Source organism: Artibeus jamaicensis, unplaced genomic scaffold (assembly GCF_021234435.1).
Source record: "Artibeus jamaicensis isolate MK-2021 breed Jamaican fruit bat unplaced genomic scaffold, CSHL_Jam_final contig_233, whole genome shotgun sequence".
NCBI classification, from domain to species: Eukaryota; Metazoa; Chordata; class Mammalia; order Chiroptera; family Phyllostomidae; genus Artibeus; species Artibeus jamaicensis.
The window spans coordinates 39,086,179-39,108,997 of NW_026521486.1; the positions used below are offsets into that span (position 1 = coordinate 39,086,179).

Sequence of the window (22,819 nt, forward strand, 5' to 3'; positions counted from 1 at the left end):
AAATGGAGAAGCCAAGGAACTTACATGCACAACCCATGGACATGAACTAAGTGGAGGGAATGCTGGTGGGAGGAGCAGTGCAGGGCAGGGGGGAAAAGGGGGAAAAAAACTGACAACTGTAATAGCATCATCAGTAAAACATACATAAAAAAACCACTTACTCATAAAGATGTACGATAGCTTTTAGAAATACTTTTTCATTCATTTCTGACAAACTCTGGAGTTGAGCTGAAAAGCCGTCCTCCTGCTTTTAGAGGTAAGAAAACAAGGTCCCCTGGCTGGTGTGGCTCAGTGGATTGAGTGCTGGCCTGTGAACCAAGGAGTCAGTGGTTTGATTCCCAGGCAGGGCACATGCCTGGTTTGTGGGCCAGGTCCCCAGTAAGGGGTGCACATGAGGCAACCACAAATTAACGTTTCTCTCCCTCTTTTTCTCCCTCCTTTCTCCTCTCTCTAAATATAAAAATGAATAAAATCTTTAAAAAGAAAAAAAACTTTATAAAAGAAAACACAAAATCCCAGAACTGTCTTTTGCTGTAAGGCAGTATCTGAATCCAGGGCCATGTCCAGAACTCTGTTTACTCTCCCACATACCTCTGTATCAAACAGCTGTCTCTCCGAAGCTGTTATCTTCCATACTATTCCATATATTGAAGACCTTATCTGAGTAACTACATACACTATTTTAAGCTTTATCCTCTATTACCAGTGTTTGGGCTAAACTTCATTTCTTGGATAATACAAATGTTTTATGGCACAAAAAGTAAACAGCTAGGTCAGACCTGCCAGGTATCCTGTAAGAGATGAATTAGTCAGCCTCTACTGTACACACATCCCTAAAATGTCAACAAAAATAGTGTCTCTGATAACCTTCGGTCTCCTGGGGGGTTCTGTTGTACATTTCAAAGCAAGTTATAAATTTCATTAGTTCCCTCTTTCTGTTCAGCCTTTTCATCCTGATGGTACTCATCTTACATTTGTGATCTTCAGTCCCTTCTCCTTTCTCATTGCTCTAAATCGTTGCTTTTAATATTTACTTCCATTAAAAAAAGTCATTTTAGCCCTGGCTGGTGTAGCTCAGTGGATTGAGCGAGGGCCTGCGAACCAGACAATCGCGGTTTGATTCCCAGTCAGGGCACATGCCTGGGTTGCAGGCTGGTTTCCTGCAGGCCAGTTCCCAGCAGGGGATGCACGAAAGGCAACCGTACATCGATGTTTCTCTCCCTTTCTCCTTCCCTTCCCCTCTAAAGATAAATAAATAAAATCTTTAAAAAAAAAAGTCATTTTAATGCAAACGATTACTTCCATTTTTTTCACTTTTTTCCTTTCATGATATCTCTTCTCAATAGAAATCTATGTATAATGTGTTCCTGCAGTAATGGGAACTAAAATTATTTATCATAATCAGTGATTTTTGAGACTGGATGCTATTTATCTCAGGTTAGATCCTTCTTTAAAGCAAGGTTGCAATAAAGTTTGTGAGGCTGAGGTGAAAGAATTTTTGCTAGAGATCAAATTATTTCTTGAATATTTGTGAACTGAGCCTTCATGTATTGCCTAAATTTCCCTTTTTCTATATAATAAATTATTATAGTAATTGTATAATCAGGAAAACATGCATATTCGTAGTTATAAGGCAATATTATCAGAAAACTATCATACAGTCATTCATTATGGTGTTTAGCATGTTTAAACTAACAGATGAGAAATTTAAAGAGGAAAAATCAAGCAAGTTAAAATAAATCAAGAAGCAACTAGACTATTTTGAGAAATGATCTTGAGTTCCTGACTTCAAGATTGATTATAGAAAACATAAAAATTTCAGTATTTTATATCTGCAAAAGCACATTCTAAAATAAACAAGCGTATTCACATTTCAATACCGGGGCACAAAGCCACATTTTTATTGATAAAAAATAACATGCAGCCCATTGAGTGAAATTAAATGGTCATGCTTGTGAAACATAATAGCATGATGGCTTGGTCTCATATATGCACAATGCAGTACTCCGCCGATACCCTGCGAAATGTGTTTCCTGCTGCAGTAAAGCTGTCTGTAGACTTCATAAACAAAGCTGTTTTGTCAGCAGTAACCAAACTGTAAAATCTTAGTCTCTGAGACTAGGATCTCTACTTATTCTATGATTCCATGTATACAAAGTGTCCAGTACAGGCAAGTGGAAAGTAGATGAGTGGTTGCCTAGGGCTGGAGGGGCTGAGGGTGTGGGGAGGGGGCAGTAGCTGAAAGGTGCAGAATGTGTTTTTGAGGTGATAATAGTGTTTTGAAATTAATTATGCTGATGGTCACAACTCTGATGTACATTAAAAGCCATTGAAATATACTCTTTAAATGAGTAGGTATGTGAATATGTCTTAATAAAGCTGATACCCCAAAAATATTACACAAAGAGTTTTTCAGCTAAACACTGTTCCATCTAACTAAGATGCAATGTAAGTGTTTATTAAACTTTGTTTTCCTTAAAATAATATTGGATATCCTTTTATACAAGTAAGAAAGGAAAAAAACTGCAAATCAGCATACAAGAAAATCAGTCATATATTATTTATTTTGTGCCATTTGTTTCAAATGTGTGTATACAAAGAGGGTAGATTCTATGAGGTGTCAAGATTTTGCTTATGATAAATGTTTGAAATGGAGCATTGAAATATGAGCTTCTTATGAAATGGGCTGGTCCTTGACTTCTAATGGAGGTGGCTCTCCCATGGGAAAGAAGCCTGTGTTGCTTCAGGTTCACTGTAGGGTAGTTAACCCTTCATGTCACCACTTTTTCAGAGCAAGATCTGCAAATGCCTCCTAGTAAGAATTATGGAGCTTTGGTTTCATTACAGCTTTATTGCTCATCTGTGGTCACTTGCTCATTGCCAGTCAGAAGCTGATCGTCTTGTCTCACCCTTTAAAAAAATATGTAGCCACTCCTCTGCTTTAATTTTATGCCCTTATTGAGATCTGATGGTCCATTCAGCCCTGGGCAGTTGGGAGGGGTTTGGAGTTGGACTGTAAGGAGCTTGGTGGTTTACCTCACCATGTACAGGTACTGTCATTTTCTATTGTCTCCGAGTAGTGTTTTCCAATGATTTGGTTTCTGGATTATTCAGAAGGCTCCTTTAAAAAGGCAGAGGTCTTTTGCTCAGTTAAATTGAGCACATGCTGCATACCAAGTCTTGTTCTCACATACAGCCTCAGAGCCCACTAGCGTATTAGGGGCTCTGAGAACAAAAAAAATATGTGACTTTATTTTAACCTAATATTTCCCAAATTTATGTTTGAGTGACGCCTGCTAACCCTGCAGATAACTTCCCCACTTCAGAACTCACTATGGAAAATGCTGTCCCAAGTCATAATTCTCTCCTCTTCTATGACTTTTTCTTAGACATGGCAAATCTCTTTACATTTTTTTCTTTTTTTTTAATTTTTCTTGAGCATGTTTGTTTTAAGCCACCCTTCAAACTTGCCCTGTTTGTTTGTCTAGCGATTGCCCAGTTACAAAGTCTGGATTACATTAGGAAATGCCGACTATAGGGTGCCCTGAAACTATCTTGGTTTCTTCATTGGTAGCTCTCTTAAAGCATTGTGAAGCCCATAGTACTGCCGGACAGAGCAGTGGGTCTCAGGTTATAGTGATTTTATCCCTCTGTGTCCATCAGCTTCTTAGCTACTGAAGATGAAGCATTCTTGGCCCCGGTGTAGAGAATTCCCAGTCAGGGATAGGCTAGGAGAATTATTGTCCACTCCTCTCTTCAACAAGCCAAGTGTTCATTTTTGGCCAAATAAAGGAAGGTAAACATTATGGTCTTGAACTGTCCAAATTCCCTCATAGTGGCGACTTTCCAGGAGAGAAGTGAGAAAGTGGGTGCCACATTCCCTATCCTTTGCTTTCTCCAGTGTTCTCCGCTTGGACCAGAGTTGCTGTCTTCTTTTATGCACTCACAGATCCAGAAATGTCTGGTTTGACTATCCAAATTAATATTACATATAATTATTTATAAAGACATAATCGAAGGTCACATTCACTTAGTTGGAAAATTTCTCTTTGTATCACTAGTCTATTCAGGCACATTTATCCTTACTAAGGCCATCGTTTTTACTTTTTGTTTATTATCATCAATCAGTGACCCAGTCCTGTTCATTCTAACTGAAATGTTCCGCAACATTCCTCCTCATTTTCTTTTACTTTGGGCTGTTGGAGCTGCTATTTAGCTTGTTCTCTGTGGCTCTTTTTTCTTATAGCTCCCTCCTCCCGGCCCTCAATAGTCACTTGCCAAAACATAGGTCTGATCACATGGCTGCTTTGTTCAACAGACTTTCCTGCTTTCCAAAATGCCTTTGTTTGACATAGAATTTCCTGCAAAATCTGTCTCAAGTTACTTTGTTCCAACCACATGAGACTGCATCATTCCTAAACCACAGCCAAGCTAAGGACTTTGAAGGTTCCAAGCCCTGAACACATTTTGGTTCCTCCCAGTGTCCCATAGTTTAACAACACTCATCTGCAATTTGACATCACAGTGTATGAAACCACACCAAATTTAGGCAGAAACTGAAAATCATTTGCAATACTCTAGATTTTTTTGAATTTCTCTTTTTTCTTTCAGTCAGTGCTCCAGCTTTGTTGGTGCCCTAAGAAAATGCTCAGTCTGCCTTTTGGGAATTTTAGCACTGCCCTCAACACTAATAGGACTCAGAGGAGCCCAAAGCTGACCTCTTGCTGGACAGTCTGTCCTCCTCTTCATCCAGTTAGTTAACTCTACTTGCCCTTCAAGGTTCTGCTCGAATGTAACTTCCTTTATAAAGTTTCCCTGCCTCTCTCAGGCTATTGATAAAGGTTTGGTGTGAACCTTTGTAACAGCACTTGTTCTGTTCCAATAAATTGTCTCTGTGTTATGATCGATTCTGTGTGTCTGGCTTCCCTGCTCATTTCCCCATGTATTGTCATTCAATCCTTATAATTACTATATAATGTTAAGTGTTAGGATCCCCATTTTTTATGGATAAGTAAACTGGAATGTCTGTCACCTACCTCGTACAAGCTATTACAATATTAAGATCTAATGTAACAATGAATATAATGAATTTCTAAAAGACTTAAGAGCCAGGTAGCGGTAAGGCATTATTATTTTTATATATTATTCTGTGTGTGATAACAAGTGTTCATGTTTATGTTTTATTCTTGACTACAGACAGAATTTATTCCTACCTAAAGAAACCCTTTCATGTTAATTAAAATAAAATTTTATGCATGCTGCCATACTCGGGCAATGCAAATAATGAGGATAGTCTCTCCCACACGTTTCAGGGTAGTCCCCTCTCCACTGAGCAAGAGCCGGGGCTCGGGTCTCTGGAGGTGACGGGCAAAGGCCAAAGCTGTCCCTGGTTGTGCCATTTTCTCCCCATTCTCTCGTGCTTTATTTTTTCATACTCTCACTATTCTTTTTCTTTTTTTAACTTATTTTTTTAAAGTTTTTTTATTGTTGTTCAGTTTACAGTTGTCCCCATTTTTACCCCATTGCTCACCCCTGCTCTGCCCACCCACCCTCCCATTTTCACTGGCACCTCCCCCATTGTCCTTGTCCATGGGTTCTTTATATACATGTTCCTTGACTTGATCCTTTCCTTTCTTTCCCCTGTTACCTACCCCTTCCCCCCTCCTCTCTGGTCACTGTCAGTTTGTTCTTTATTTCCATGTCTCTGGTTCTGTTTTGCTCACTTGTTTGTTTTGTTGATTAAGTTCCACTTATAAGTGAGATCATATGGTATTTGTCTTTCACTGCCTGGCTTACTTCATTTAGCATAATGCTCTCCAGTTCTATCCATGCTGTCATGGAGGGTAGGAGCTCCTTCTTTCTTTCTGCTTCATAGAATTCCATTGTGTGAATGTATCAGTTTTTTTATTCACTCATTTACTGATGGGCATTTAGGCTGTTTCCAGCACTTGGCTATTGTAAATAATGCAACTATCAACATTGGGGTGCATAGGTTCTTTTGAACTGATGTTTCAGGGCTCTTAGGGTATAATCCCAGCAGTAGAATTGCTGGGTCAAAAGGCAGATCCATTTTTAGTTTTCTGAGGAAATTCCATACTGTTTTCCACAGATGCTGCACCAGTCTGCATTCCACCAACAGTGCACTAGGATTCCCTTTTCTCCACACCCTCTCCAACACTTGTTTGTTGATCTGTTTATGATGGCCAGTCTCACTGGTGTGAAGTCACTCTCCCTATTCTTGATGGAAGTTTTTAGTAGAGTTCAGCACCATCTTATCCCAAGAGGAAAAAAATTGTGTCATATTAATCTTTGATGAGTGGTGCAAAAAAAAAAAACCATCAGGAGGAATCTTTCAAGTTTATTATGGAAGCAAAGAACATTGTCCATAGAATTTAATCTGTGGCAGTTCAAAACAAGGATTTCTAGCACAATAAATAAGTCCAGTTTTCTTTCTCTGGGTTTTATGTCTGTTTTATTGCTAGCCAGTCTTTCAACTTAATCAGTTTCACAGCCAGGCTTTTCCTTAATTAGCATCGGGAGTTTTCATTAGCTATTATTTATTGGTGATTCTCATTTGCTTTGCTGTGGCCTTAAAACTATCTTGACATTTACTGTCTTACTACATAAAAATTTATAGCTAATTTTCAGTGTATACGAGCTAGATTTCTGGTCATCACATTTTTTTTTTTTTTTTACAAAGTATACACAAAATCTCTTGTATCTTAACACTTTTTTTTAAAGACTTTATTTATTTTTAGGGAAAGGGGAAGGGATGGGGAAAGAGAGTGAGAAAAACATCAATATATGGTCCCTCTGGTGTGTGCCCCCCACTGGGGACCCAGCCACAACCCAGGCATATGCCCTGACTAGGAACCGAACTGGTGACCCTTTGGTTTGCAGGCCAGCCCTCAATCCACTGAGCCATACCAGCCAAGGCCATTTTCTTTCTTTTTCTTTTTTTTTTTAAAGATTTTATTTATTTATTTTCAGAGAGAGGGGAAGGGAGGGAGAAAGAGAGGGAGAGAAATATCAATGTGTGGTTGCCTTTCACATGACCCCCCACTGGGGACCTGGCCTGCAACCCAGGCATGTGCCCTGATTGGGATTTGAACCAGCGACCCTTTGATTCGCAGGCCAGTGCTCAATCCACTGAGCCATATCAGCCAGGGCTCCATTTTCTTTATAATTTTATATAAATGACTGGCATCCAATTTATGAGGCTTCCTTGTATCTTTATACATATAAGTAAGGAAAAAATATATAGTTTTTATATAGTTTATATCACTGTTATGGTAGACCTTTGAAGAAGTAGAAATGGACTAAGGTTTCATGCTTTTGCAAAATGAAAGAATTTAATGGATTTTTGTAATGTGGCTGTATTGCCAAAATGTACCATTTTTTAGTTTTACACTTTTTGAGTGTATAGTGCCCAAAGTATTGTCAAGGGAGCAGGGAATAAAGTAATGTTTCTGCCCCCAGGTCACTGTACTGTGCAGTGAAGAGGAGTTACATGTCTAGTTTTTCCACAGAGTTAGGCATGTTTTACTTCTTGGTGCGTTACTCTCCCTTTGCTCCCCACTCTGAAACTACACAAGACAAAAAGCCGCCATCCAAGCAGTAATATTCTTGTTAAAATTTTGTGTTTAACCATTTGTATGAGTGTTTCACTATTCATTCTGTGGTTATGTGAACCTAAAATATACTCGAAATTCAAACACATCAAATGAACTTTATAGAAAGGTTTGCTATACTCAGATGAAAAAGGAAATTTAATAAATGATAAAAGTACATATAAGTACATAGCCAATTTCAAGTAATGATCAGTACTGTTCCTTCAACAATTATTTTTTGAGTACCTACTCACTGCTAGATGCTGGCCTGTAAAGTAAGTCACAGGGTGATGGTGAGTAAGGAGGGGAGCTGTCTCACGTTAGCTTTTTGGGGAAGGTCTCTGAGAAGATGACATTCAAACTGCATTTAAAGGACAAGTAGAGGCAGCAGAGTTTTCTAATCTGAGTCTATGGGTAGAATTCAGCATGGGAAACTTAGATGGAAAAAATGACATCTTCATTTTCACTAAACTTCAGCTGAAATTTAGCACTTTCTTCCATTTGAATATAGGCAACACACCTCAGCAGTATTAGCAGCATCCATGACTTTGTGATCAGTGTTTTTATACCACTGCTCAGTTCTTGCAGGTACTTTGAAATACCGTCACTGCTTTGAAATTATGGTATGGTCATGTGCCACTAACAACATTTTTGGTAAATGATGGACCACATATGTGACGGTTCTTTAAGATTATAACAGAGCTGAAAAATTCCTGTTACCTAGTGGTATCAAAGCAGTCCTAACATAGTAGGACAACACACTACTCATGTGTTTCTGGTGATGCTGGTGTAGACAAACCAGCTGCACTGTGAATCATAAAAGTAGAGCACATACAGTTATGTACAGTACATCCTTGATAATGTTAATAAACAACTGTTACTGGTTTGTGTATTTACTATAAGGTAATGTTAATCAGTTTAGAGTATATTCTTCCTACTTATTAAAAATTTGCTGTAAGTCAGTATTCCATGTTATGTTGGCAGCAGCCTCATACATCTGGTATTACTATCTTCATCACATTCTTTTCTCTTGTGCTTGATTTAATCTTGAATTGTTTTGGGGCAGTAACATGCTGTACAGACTCGTAGCCTGGGAACACTAGGCTGTACCACACAGCACAGGTGTGTAGTGGGCTGGACCATCTAGGTGTGTGTGAGTGCACTCTGTGTGTTCACCCTGTGATGAGGAAATTGCCTAAAGATTCATTTCTGAGAATGTATCACCATTGTTAATTGACACGTGATTATTTTTAACTATGCAGACTTTATCTACACTTCACAGTATTTAGAATAAGAAAGTTTTGTATTGATGGTTTATTATATTGTTTCAGAACAATGAAATGGTGGAGCTGCAGAGAATACGGATGAAGGATGAGATTCGAGAATATAAATTCCGAGAGGCACGCCTCCTTCAGGACTATACTGAGCTGGAAGAAGAAAATATAACGCTGCAGAAACTTGTGTCCACATTAAAGCAGAACCAGGTAAGGTTTAAGAAGTTACTTGGTTACATTCCAGATGGACCATGTCTTCTGACCACCAAGGTTAAATCTTCTCTTTATTTCTCAGGAAGGAACCTGTCAAAATTTGCCTTAATCTCCTTACAGTATTTATGTGCTGAAATTTCCCAACCCTCCTATTTTAGTTAAGAAATTTTCCAACCCTTCTATATTAGCTAACACTTAGAAGGCAGACCTAATAGAAGTATAATTTATAATAAAGCTTCACTGGATAAGAAAAATTTTAATTTATATATTAGCTCTATATTAATTGATTTCAGGACCTGGTCTTATGTATTATAATCAACTTAACATGACAACATATTAAAACCTGGATCTATAAGTGTGTTTTGTACTATAAGCTTAAGGTCTCCCTGTGATCACTTCCAATCTCTCTCTCTCTCTCTCTCTTTCTCATCCCCCCTCTTTCTCAATTGCTTTTGCATCATACAGGGAAAGGGATTGTGAAATATAAATCAGTAAGAACAAAACTTTAGGAAGAAGAAAATGCTTAATTTCTTTTTTTGGCTATAACCTAACTGAAAAGTTTGCAAGTGTATATTTTAACAATTTTTTTTGGTAGTGAGACTTAATGTAATTGCTTAATATTCCTGATGCATTCCTATTAATATTGCATTAATATTCTTATTTGCATTTGATTTGTTACTATTACTAGTAATAGCATTCTTGAATCTGTAATTTTAGAACTTATTTATGAATACAATTTTATCAGTTTGTTAAGCAAAGGTGAATTGTATGTTTAAGATCTGTTCAAGGTGCTTCCTCAGCCACAACCTCTACTCTGGTCTAGACACTGTTATAACCTCTCAGGCCAGGCCAACACACCCTGTGCCAGGTACTATGCTAGGCTAGAAAGATACCAAACCCATAGGGTAGGATTCTTGCCAACAGTGAACTCAAAGGCCAGCCCAGATGTATGCTTCTACTTTCTTTTCCAGTTGGTAGCTCCTTCCCAAACTATTACTGATTTTGATATATATGGGGGTTAAGAGAGGAAAGGGAATAGCCAGGTGTTGGTACAATCAAAATTTGATTTCTGATCATTGCCATCTCCCCCATCTTTGGCGTGTGGGAGGAACAAGATCTCTTCTGAGGAGTGCAGGGGTGGTTCAGAGCCTGAAAAAGGGTCACCAGGATATTGTGTGTGCTTTTACCCCATTCCCTCCCGTTAAGTACTGAATCATTGTGTGTGTGGAGGGCTCTCAGTACCATGCACATTCCAGCTCTTGATTTGACTGAAGGCATTGAGCTCACAGTGGGGAAAATTAGAGTTAAAAGAATTTTTTTAAAAATAGGCTTCTCAGAAACTCCTTAAAATAAGAAGGGTATTTTTTGTGGGTTTTTTTTTCTGTCTCTGATGAAGTATGCAGAGAGCTGGAAGCAAATTTACTTGAAGTGCAAATATTTGAAGTGGCCATTACTTGTGATTCCTGAAAATCCTCACTGCTCTCCACACCAGGCATGAGTGGGACCAGACGTACTCGCTGCAGAATCTCCAGTCACTGTGGCAGACTAATTTACTCAGGAGGTTAATTGAGGCCAGTATTAGGTATTCTTGAAAGACTGCCAAGGTACCCTGTGAGTATTCATTAGCCCAGAGGCGTTTCGGTGGGAATTTGTACTGTCAGTTTGGCAGATTACTGTTTACCGTTTACCCCGGCCCTTCCACTGGTAATCGAAACAAAAGAACCCAACACTTACCTCAGAAGTTTGGGGGGAGAAAACAAATAGGAAAATGTATACATCTCTTTCATTTTAGTTCCTAGATGCGGTATGGTAATTTCCCAATTAAGTGTCTAGTTAATTAATTTGAAATCATTTTCCATACAAAGGACCATTCAGTCATTCATTTGCTGACAAATGAGTGCACTGTGGTGTCCCCCTGTCTCTCCCAATGAAAGAAGTGCTGTTTTGGGTTTCTGTTTTCCTCCTACTTTATTTATAGGAGTTAGCATCTATCATAAACTCTCTTTCTAATTAACAAAATATTAAATGTAATAACTTATGCCACAGATTTTTTTTCAAACGGATGATGGTGGCTGGCTTTCAGTCTCAAAAATGGTCTGCGTTGTACTGAAGCTCCCCGTACAAAATACGCTCTCCAACCCGGTTTGATGTTGCTCTCCACAGCAGAGCTATTAACATGGTGAAATACTCGGTTCAAAGAGCTTGAAGATTCTTTCCTTCTGAAGTTCCCTTTTCCTTATTGATTATTTTCTGAATGATTGTTGTTTAAGTAGCACTTCTTACTTCCTTTGTACCCCGTGTATATTGGTATGTTTTTCCATCCCTCCATGATGTAGCACCTGGAAGAGGGCCTGGCACGTAGAAGGCATTGCATCAACACTTGAAAGAGTTAAAAAATTGGTTTTTAAAAATTTCTCTTATATTCTTCCTTTGCCTTAGAGAGGAAACTAAAATTTCAAATAATTATAATTAATCAAACAAAAAATTTTAAAGATTTTATTTATTTTTTAGAGAGAGGGTAAGGGAGGGAGCAAGAGGGGGAGAAATATTGATGAATTGCCTCTGATGCGCCCTCAACTGGGAACCTGGCTCACTACGTAGGCATGTGCCCTGACTGGGAATCAAACCGGCAGCCTTTCAGTTCCCAGGATGACGCTCAGCCCTCCGAGCCACACCAGTCAGGACCCAAACCAGTTTTTACGTGTGGTCCTCAATATGAAATATATGGGAACATCAAAGAATTGACTGAAAACTTCAGCCACATCCCTCCGTGTGCGGAGTTGGTTCTGTGCCTGGAGTCAGTTCTGTGCCCAAAATGAAATCAGGTCCAACCTTATGAATACGTTTTTCCCCTCTGTGCTTTTCAAACACAGAAAGAAGGGCAGGAAGAAGCAGCAGTGATACAGAGAGAGGTCAGCTGTCAGTTCCCCACCAGAAAAAGGCACGGATGAAGCAAAGCTGTTTGTCAGGCCTCTGGCCTAAGGAACCACCTCCACAGAACCTTAGTAATGTCTCAAAATGGGAGGCTCAGAGAAGGGTGTCCATAGGATTTTAGGGTCTGCTCTGGGTTTTGCTGGGGGGAAAACTGGTTGGGATAAACTGAGTTTGTGACAAAGCTTTGAGCTGGGAAGTACAACAAAGTGAGTCTTGACACGAGTCTTGAGGAAGCTGTTTTAGTTGGGTCTCATCTTCTAAGAGGGGGTTTCTCTGTAAGCAGCTATGTTTTTAATGCCTAGTCCCAGTATTGGTACTGGGGACTGGGGCTAGGAAACTTTGCCTGGTTGCAGTATTACTGAACATAGAACAGGAAATTATGTTAGTTTTAAGTTTTAGAGTTTTGATGGTAGAAGGAGGAGAGAAATAATAAATTCCGTTTCCCTAATATCTCACATAGTGAACTTATGTGCTCAAATATTTATCTAAGCATTGGAAACCCTTGGTAAAATAAATACTTCTATTATGAAGAAACATTTCTTCCAGGGATTTATTGCTATATATCCAGTAGTAATATCATAAGAGACCTAGGGAACATATTCAATTTAGTTTTATTTTCTTTAACCAGTATTTTCCAGGATATCTTGCTATGAAGCCGTGTGCTTTGTCATATGGTTGCTGACTCACAGAGCTTATAGTTCTAGTAGGGGAGGCAGGTAATAAACTTGTAGGCATCCTTGTAATTGCATATTAAAGCTGTTTGTTAGGTTTGCAAAACAGAGTCATTGTAAGATCTGTCAAGTTTCTAACTCTGAAAAGATTATGTAACCTTTTTTTAACCCTCATGTTGTCAAAAATAAAAAGAGCTGCTAACCTCTGAAGTTGCTAAAAAGATTCCCAACAAAGTGGTGATTTGTTTTTTCATGACGACTGCTTTGATGCTGTTTAAAAAAATATCAAACGCTTATTTTTAAGTGTCTTTTCACTGTTTCTTGGTCCATCCAGTTTGCTGGGGCTCTCTGATCACATGATGCATCCTTACACGGATGGCACCATCAAGTTGGGATCTGTTGGCCTGCGTGGGTCAGCAAAGACTTCACAGCTAGGGTTAGGTTCTTGACTTGGATCTTGAAGGATGAATTAGTTTTCCAGATGTCAGCCTTTGCTTAAGCAGAGAAAGACAAGACATCTGGGTGAATATTAGGAACTTGAATCAGAGAGTGGAATGGATGAAGCTTCCTAAATTAGAATGATAGAGCCTTATAGGGAGTCTATCATCAGTAGACTAAAAATCACAAAATTAAAAAACTACAAAGCACACTAATTTAAATGTCATCAAGTCTAGCCCAGGGGTCAACAAACTTTTTTTTTAAAAGGCCAGATAATGCAGACATGGGACCGCATTGTTGTGGACTGGCGTTGTGGATGAAACAAAATAAATTCAAACGGACTACAGAGTCCTGTGGAGGAAAAGGGCTGATGCAACTTCTCTTTCAAGGGGAGAGCAAGCCTCAGAGCCCCTTGCCCACCCTCTCAAGAGGAGAGCGCCCTGACCCTTGCCTTGAGGGGCTTTTATTGGGTTGAATTTGCATAGGAATACCTGGTATATATGTAAAGCTCATTAATCATTATCAGGCAGTAAGGATCAAACAATAGATAACATACAAAGAACTCAGTCAGGGGCAGATAGCTAAATGGTCATAAAACTTTTGGGGAACAAACTCACTTCCTGCTTGGACCCTTTTCATGTAATTGAGAGCATTCTAAACAAAGCCGGTTTTACAGGATTTTACATATTCTTTCTTAGGTCTGATTGCCCCAAGAAACCCACCCTTTCCAGCACAGGGCTGCACCCACCATTGGCGTTGTTTCAGGCTTAAGGCATTGTTTCAGGCTTAAGTCAGGCAGGGGAAGTAAGGCAGCCAAGAGATTAGGAGACTTCTCAAAGACAGAAAGAGGACTCAGGCTATGTCAAAATCAAGGGGCAAGGGTCTATTGCCCCTTTTCTGTAGCCCCTAAGTCCTTCTCTTGGGACCCTCTGATCATGCCTGTCTTAGGCCGTCCCTCCTTTGAGGAGTCTTACCCGTCATTGGCTAACTGATCAAGCATTAAGGGCCAGGCAGGATGAAGTAAAAGGAGCAGAGGCGGCATCCTTGCCAGGGAGATAAGCTTTGTCTCCTTAGTGGCTTCTGATCCTAAGGTCACTCACTCAGCCTTTGCCAAGGAGGGGTTATAGCTCCTGAAACCAGACAGGACAGTTCCCAACAGCCAGATAGTACGTGTTAGGTTTTGCAGGCCATGTACTGAAAATCAGCCACAGATAATATGTAAACAAAACAGTGTGATTGTGTTTCAGTAAAACTTTATTTACAAAAACACACAGTGGGCTGGATTTGGTCCAGAAGTCACAGCAATGTCTGAAAAACCCTGGTCTAGGCTTTCAGTGTAACAAGGGTTACAAAATAAAATGTCTGTAGTGCAAACTAAGTTAGTGTCTGCAAATGTTAGCTGTCACACAGTGTGGGGGCATTCAGAGGGTTGGTTGAAATACTGGCAAAGGTTTGCAAACAGGTACCCTGAATTGTCCAGGGAAAGAAAAGAGGAAGGCCAGGATGAAGCATGCCTGGAAGAACCATGATATTACATTCCATTATCTCAAGCAATTTCTATGATTTGACTCTTTTGAATGATTTTCATTATGGACCTGTGAAATTCCATTGACCCTTTACAGCAGTAAGTGTTGCTTCTCCATCAGGATCCATTGCTCCCTTCTCCCAATGTTGTACCTAGTTTACAACTGGGCACAAACCTACGTGGGGTAAAGACTATGCTCTTCACCTCCCTTGCCACCAAATGTCTTGTGACTAGTACTGGCCAGTGAGGTATGAGAAGTGGTATGGGCAACATTGAGACATATCCCTAAAGGGAGAGCGGGCAAGCCACCTTAGACCAGGTGGACCAAATTAGGAGGCAGTACAATAAGACAGAAGGAACATGGTTCTTGGATGACCTCATGGAGCAAAGATTTCTACTAATCCTTGACTGACTACCTCCATACCGTTACATGGTAGAGAAACAAACTTCTGTCTCAACTAAGTTGCTGTCACTTAGGTTTCTGTTACACCAGCCACACCTACACCCTAACTAAAACTGTATAGAAAACTGTTATCCTAACTCTTGCAAGACAAACCATTGCATTGAGATTATGTGAAGAAGGGTGGTGGGGGTTGGGGAGAACTAGAAATGTATGAAAATGGTAATAGTCTGTAATTTCTATCTTTTAGTTTAAAAAACTTTTAAATATACATTTAATATAAACACTAAATTTTTAAACTTAACACATAGTTTATATTAGTGTCTCATATCATGGCTTTATTTTTTTTTCTACTTTATTTTTATCTTCACAACAGCATATTCAGCAGAGCAGAATTCTGTGGAAACATTATGAAGAAACATCCGAAGCTCTAGGAAGCACACCTAGGTGCATGAAAAGTCTTTCCTCTTTTTAAGGAGATTGCAATGTAGTTGTGGACATAAAAAATATTTATTGAAAAGTGGCCTGTGATATGTACTATGGAAAAGCCCAAAGGAAGGCATATTGGTTTAGAGTAGAAATCTCTTTTTCCTGTGGGCTTTCATATCCGAGAGGGTGTTTGTGCTGGCTCTTGTCTGATATCATTCAGAAGAGTATTGCATTGATAACAATAGAATATATACAGGGTCCTGCACAAGTAACACCACCGAGTGTGGTTGGTAGGGTACGTGAGTGTCTCACATGAGATGGACAGCAGTTTGAACACTTCACCTAAAATGTCCTGTGATGTGCTTAAGTATGATATTGTCATGATACTGAATTACATGCTTATAATTTTGTAATAAAGTATTTTTACATGATAACAGGGGCGTTATTTGTGCTGGACCCTGTATATTCGTTATTGCATAATTGGTACTGTTATTCCACATTCTATCCTTAAGCACATATATTTTTTTCTTCCATTTTATTTATTTTTATTTTATTTATTTATTTTTTAAAGATTTTATTTATCTTTAGACAGGAAGGGAAGGAGAGAGGGAGAGAAACATCAATGTATGCTTGCCTCTCATGAGTCCCCTGCCGGGAACTGGCCTGCAACCCAGGCATGTGCCCTGACTGGGAATCGAACCGTGATTGTGTGGTTCGCAGGCTCCTGCTCAATCCACTGAGCCATGCCAGCCAGGGCCATTTTATTTTTAAACAGATTTTTGCTTCTGTGTCTTACTCTTAAACATATATATTTACTGAGATTATTTTCTTACTGTGATCTTTTATCTCAAGGTATAAAAATTACCTCATTATTAGCAATAAAATAAATTTTTAATAATGATAAAATGTTAGTTGTGAGTGGTCTGATAAAAAAATTACAAAAAAATATGTTTTATTAGGTCAACAGTGCCCCCTTTTGACCATTGGACCCCCATAAGAGAAACCAAACACATTTTCATCTCCGCTAAGAATCGAATTTCTATTCATATAGAATTTCTATTCATATAGAATTTCTAAAAAAAAAACATCCTGTGTTACCGTAAGGGTGTATATACTGTGTGCTTTTTATTTTTTAGACATGTTTTGATTCTTTAATGATTAGGTCAGAATGGCAGTTTTGTAAGCCCCGAATTTTAGTTTTCTGAATCTTCTCTATCCTGTCTGATTCAGGTTGAATACGAAGGCTTAAAGCATGAGATTAAGCGATTTGAGGAGGAGACGGTGCTGCTGAACAGCCAGCTGGAAGATGCCATCCGGCTGAAGGAGATCGCTGAGCACCAACTGGAAGAAGCCCTAGAGACCTTGAAAAATGAACGGGAACAAAAGAACAACCTGCGGAAGGAGCTCTCCCAGTACATCAGCCTCAACGATAACCATATCAGCATCTCGGTGGATGGACTCAAGTTTGCTGAGGACGGAAGTGAGCCAAACAATGATGACAAGATGAACGGGCACATCCATGCGCCCCTTGTGAAACTGAATGGAGACTATCGGACTCCCACTTTAAGGAAAGGAGAGTCCCTACACCCGGTTTCTGACTTATTCAGTGAGCTGAACATTTCAGAAATACAGAAATTGAAGCAGCAGCTAATGCAGGTAAGATACTTTGTTTAGGGCTGTTAGGGCTAATTCCTTACAGATTGCATAGCATGTTGTGGGATTTTTTCTTACATTTTCGCTCCAGATTATTTTTAAAAATGTTGCTTCTTTAACTAGCAATTTTGAAAGTGCAATAGTTTAGAAAGACATACCAGAAGAGGTGTCGAGAAATCTCATCTGCATTGCTTTAAGAAATTTACTTAGAGCCACAAATTAGATAGCAATCAGAAGGCAGAGAGATAGCAGGCATCTTGATGCACATCTCTCAGAAGAATTAAAAAACTTTATATACAAGGAAAATGACAGAAATGAACTTTTCCATCGCAATCAACTGTATATGTGGCTTCAAGAATAGAGGCTACACTTCACAGCAATACTTTAAAAGATACGCTAACTAGCCAGGGTACTATATGATTAAGAATACAGATTTATATAGAACAGGTATAAATCTGAAACCAAGGAGTTCTGATTCCAACATACTGTTAGCTGGGCCTTAAATTTTAGCATCTTCAAATCAAACGTCTTGTGTAGAATCCCATGTATAAGCTTCTCTCATTGTAAAATGATGGTCTAGTTTTGAGTCTTCCCGCTCTGCCATACCTTAACCCAGTGCTAATTGAAATTTTTTCTGAGGAACATCACCTCCCTCACCATCACCTGGGGGCCGGGCTTCTTAGAGCTACAGATTGTCGGGCTTCCTACAAATCTACTCAACCAAGAAACTGGTTCATTGAGATTGTTGGATGATTGAATTTGAGGCTTAATCTTCAGGCTGTTATCCCTCCGAGGTTCTTTGCATAGAGCTGATAATTACAGGCTGCTAAGACTCTGGAAATCATTTATTTTATAGCAAACACCACTTATATTTCTTTTACAGCTACAGAAATAATGAATAAAAAATGAAATTAGCAGAAAGAAATAAAGAGGCTAGAGAACCAGTAAAACTAGTTTATTACACAGGTGGCAAACACAAGGCCCGTGGGCCAAATCCAGCCCTCCACCTGTTTTATCTGGCCTGGCACCTTGGTTCTACCCAGTGGCAGCGCCAAGCTCCTTGCCCCTAGTTAAGGAGCAGTAAGTTACATTTACACAGTTCTAAAATTACATTCGGCCCTTTGAAGGCAACTGCAGGGCTGATGAGGCCCCCGTGAAAATGAGTTTGACAGCCCTGGATTATAAGGCTTCTTTTTAATATATCAAGAGCCAACGTATTCTGCACTTGACATGCTCAGGGCTTGGGGCTGCTGAAAGAGAATTTGTTTCCACAATGATGAATTTGAGTCAAGAAAACATGGAAAACTGTACTTGAACAACAATTAAAATAAATAAATTAAAAAAATAAAGAAATATTAATATAAGTATAAGCTTAAATTAAAAAAAAAGAAAATGAATTTCACATAGACTTTTACCTGACTGCAAAATCCAGTTCTATGCATTGCTATGTCTTTTTGCCCAGTTTGTACTAATATAAGCAGGTTGATAGTATGGGGGAGGGAAAAATATCCCTGCTTTTTCCTCTTAATTTTTTTGTGACTGGTCTGAGAATTAAATTGACATGAGAGAGATTAATAGGAGAAAGTAACCAAGCCTATTGCACATATATATATATATATATGGGGGTTCTATAAGAATGTTAGCCCTGAGGACAAATGGGGCATTTGAGGCTTATATGCTATTCTGAGTCAAGGAGGGAAGGGCAGAGATCTGGGAGGTCAAAGGGAAGGTAGGCAGTTCACAGGCAGATGAGAAATAGTCAATGTTTGGTAAACAAATTCTTTTTTTAAAGTATTTTATTTATTTATTTTTAGAGAAAGGGAAAGAAAGGGAGAGAAACATCAATGCATGGTTGCCCCTTGGGCGCCCCCTACTGGGGACCTGGCCCACAACCCAGGCATGTGCCCTGACTGGGAATTGAACCAGCAACCATTTGGTTCTCAGGCCGGTACTCAAGCCACTGAGCCACACCAGCCAGGGCAGTAAACAAATTCTTGATGGGCCAAAGAGGGCCATCTACCAAACAGGCTTTGCTTGGTTCCTCACTATCTGCCACACTGAGTTCATATTAAAACTAAGGTGATCACGCCCTCCCTGGATTCCTTTAGGCAGATAAGAGGGAGGTAAAAGGCTCTTCTGAATTTTTTATTTCTTAAAAACAACCCGATTAAAATAATCAATATCCAAAAAAGGTTTTTTCTAGGGTGGCAGACTTTGTTTTCCCCACATCAGTGGGGTCAGGTGCTGCCCTGGAGGATTAAATCATAGGAATATTTCTGCAGTGAAACATGTGAGTATTCACATTGAGGGAAAAATGAGGATCCCAAAAGGCCTCCCATCAGTCAGGCTCCCCTTTGCTGCTCAGGGGACCTAGGGCTGTCTGAATGTTGCCACCAAGTGAGGTATGAAAAAACCTTCCTGTAAAGGATTTTCAGATTGTGGCTGCTATAGGTACAGCAATTGCTGTGTTATTAGGCAGCTCTCAGCTTTGTATATCTCAAGCTTATAACATTAGCATACTTTGTGAGAGTTCGTATTTTCGTAGTCCTCTTTTCTCTTAGGATTTCTTTTGGCCGGGGTCCAAAGCACTGCGTGGAGGGAAAGCTGTGTGCCTTCACACTGAGCACCTGCACTCAGTTAATGTTGACGTTTGTAAAGGTGTCGAAGGGGCTCAGGCAGGAACACACCTTATGCCAGGAATATGCAGCTTTTAAGATTTTCTTCTTTAGGATTAAAGGAACCCTTTGAAAACAGCATAACCAGACCAAAGCCTGGTTTTGTCTTGCAAGGTCTCATCTATGTACATAAATTTTGTTTTCCCATCTATGGGTATTTACTTAACCTGGTTTTGAAATGGGAAAGAAAACCCCTGTGTTTCTGCCTTGGGTATCAGGGAAGTCCGGTGAGAGTTGCTTTACTTCTCTGAGATGCATTCATGAAGGGAAAGGTGATAAATTAGCCCCTGTCACTAGTCACTATGAAGCCTTTGTTGGAACTGGGTGGGGGGTGCAGACAGAGCTCCTTTCTCCAGGTACTGTACTGCCATCTGCTGGGAAACGGGAGTAATATGAAAGCCTAGGACAACTATACTTTATTGTAAACAGTGTGCCCTGGCATAGTGTGGTGTACAGCCTGCAGATAATGACACTGAACCCTGGGGAGCGGCCCAGCCAACCTTCCTTTGTGGAGTTGTGATGACTAAATGGGATGGTGAATATGAAACTAGGTATGAATTGCAAAATTTTATAAGTTATTATACTGGAACCACCCATCAGTTTTTGAGGTGTCAAGAAGGCTGGCACTTTCACTTTATATAAATAGCCAATATACAAAGCCTAGAAAGTACAGGAAAAGGCAGGAGGTAGTAAACCTCCATCTATATTTGGGGGTGCTATTTTTCACAAAGCAAATCGGGGTGAGTATTTTAATGAACCGTATTTCTTCCTAGGGTATGCAATAAACTACAAGAATATTTTAAACTTAGTCATGCTGACTTTCACATAACACAAATGTATGTGAATTTTTAAAAATATATAAGAAAATATTTTTTGAAAAGAACTTTAAATTTTATTTTTAAATTACAGATTACATTCAGTGTCATTTTGTTGTTCAGGTGTACAACATAGTGGTGAAACAGTCACATACTTTACACAGTGTTCCCCTCTATATTTCCAGTACCCACCTGGCACCACACATAGTTATTATAATTAACCGTATTCCCTATGCTGTACTTTACATCCCTGTGATTATTTTGTAACTACCAATTTGTACTTCTTAATCCCTCACCCTTTTTATCCAGTATCTCAGGAAAACATTTTATTCATGGAAGAGTCTCAGCTTGACAATAGACCTTGATAGAAAACGGCTCAATTAGTATCATTGTTTATTCACTAAGAGACATTTTTCAGGGTATTCTGGAGATAAATTATTTTGGTTTTTTGGTGCCCTCAGGTCTCAGTTATTTCCAGTAGATTATAATTGACATTTTCCAGTAACAGTCAAATAACTTAATTAGTTTCATTAGAATGCAAAGAAGTAGATCCTGTCTGGAAAAACTAAACGATCTAATCTGTTTAAAGGATTCTCTGTGCTTCTGCTGAAATTTTTAACCTTGGATAAATAGCCTTTCTTTAACTTCATGTCAGAGAGTCAAACCAAGCAGGAGAAAACTTTGAGTTTTTTTTCCAGTATCATACTAGCTATTTAATTTCACATATAATGTGAGAAAACAGTAATGTTTCTGTAAAGCTGAGATTAATATTTTGTTGTATCCTGAATATGGAAGAAATATTGATACTGTGTTTAGATCTGTTCTGTTAAAGGTGATTTTAATTTTTTCTATAATAATGATGGTAAATAGTCAGTTTTCTGTATGACCTATAAGAGTTCAAAGCAAATTATTTATTAGGTTCAAAGCCTAATTCGTTGATGCACCTAGATGGGGTAGATAGTACTATTATCCCCAGTTTACAGATGGGGAAATCGAGGCACAAATGTTATGTCATTTGCTCAAAGTGAACAATCCTAGTAAGTGGACTCTCTACACAGAGTCAAATCAAATGTTATCTCTGCTTAACAAAGACTCAGAATATTTATGGGGTAAAATTAATGAAAACAAGATTGGTCAGTTACTTGTTTTTAAAACTTAAAGTGATAAATACAATTTCCAAGTACAAAGTTGGTAAGTAGTTAAAATATTACAGACTTTGTAGTTTAAGACTACATTTACAGCTTTATAACCAGACATACTTTTCAGAAGCCTTACTTTTCTACTGTATTTCACCAAACATAAAAAGAGCATCTGTTGACAAAACAACCAGGGGTAGGGTCTGTATAGATCTTCCTAAGAAGAGCTTTATGGAGATAAAATTCATAGAACATACAATCCACCTGTTTAAAGGGCTGACTCCCGTGGTTTCCGGCACATTCTGAGTCGGGCCACCATCAGCACAGTCCATTCTAGGACATTTTTGTCACCCCCAAAAGAAACAGCGCACCCATTAGCAGCCACTCCTTATTTCCAGGAACCCTCCAGCCCTACGAAACCACTAAAATTTACTTTCTGTCTTAATAAATTTATATATTCTGGACATTTTATATAAATGGAATATACAATATGTGATCTTTTGTGTGTGGCTTTTTTCAGTTTGCATAACATGTTTAAGGTTCATCCGTGTTGTTGCCTGTATTAGTACTTCATTTCTTTTTATTGCCAAACAACATTCCATTGTATAGATAGACTACATTTTATTTACTCATTTATCTATTTATTTCTTTATCATTGAGGGTCATTTGAGTTGTTTCCATGTTTTGGCTATCATGAATAATTCTGCTGTGAACATTCATAGTACCAGTTTTCTTGTGCACATATGTTTTAATTCTCTTGACTATATACTAGGAGTGGAATTGCTAGGCTGTATGGTAGCTCAGTGTTTCATCCTCTGAGGTTGTACCAGACTGCTTTCCACAGCAGCTGCACCATTTTACATCTTCACCGGCAGTGTATGAAGGTTTTGACTTCTCTGCATCCTTGCCAACACTTATTATTTGCTGTGTGGTTATAGTCTAGTCCAGTATAATGCTGAATGAAAGTAGCAGGAGCATCATTCTTTGTCTTGCTCTTGATTTTAGAAGGAAAGGATTCACCATTAAGTGTGTTATCTGTGTGTGTT

The 22,819-nt window shown here is 38.9% G+C and overlaps 1 protein-coding gene across 7 annotated transcripts in view; it reads left to right on the plus strand.

The window, feature by feature from the left end:
* The window catches only part of BICD1 (BICD cargo adaptor 1), a 177,962-nt gene that overhangs the window by 108,156 nt on the left and 46,987 nt on the right, over positions 1-22,819 (plus strand). For all 7 annotated transcript variants that reach the window (XM_053662006.1, XM_037139736.2, XM_053662007.1 and 4 more), the window contains exons 3-4: positions 8,942-9,094; positions 16,725-17,150. In XM_053662006.1, coding sequence (XP_053517981.1) covers positions 8,942-9,094; positions 16,725-17,150 — 579 coding nt within the window. The remainder of the gene's footprint in view (positions 1-8,941; positions 9,095-16,724; positions 17,151-22,819) is intronic.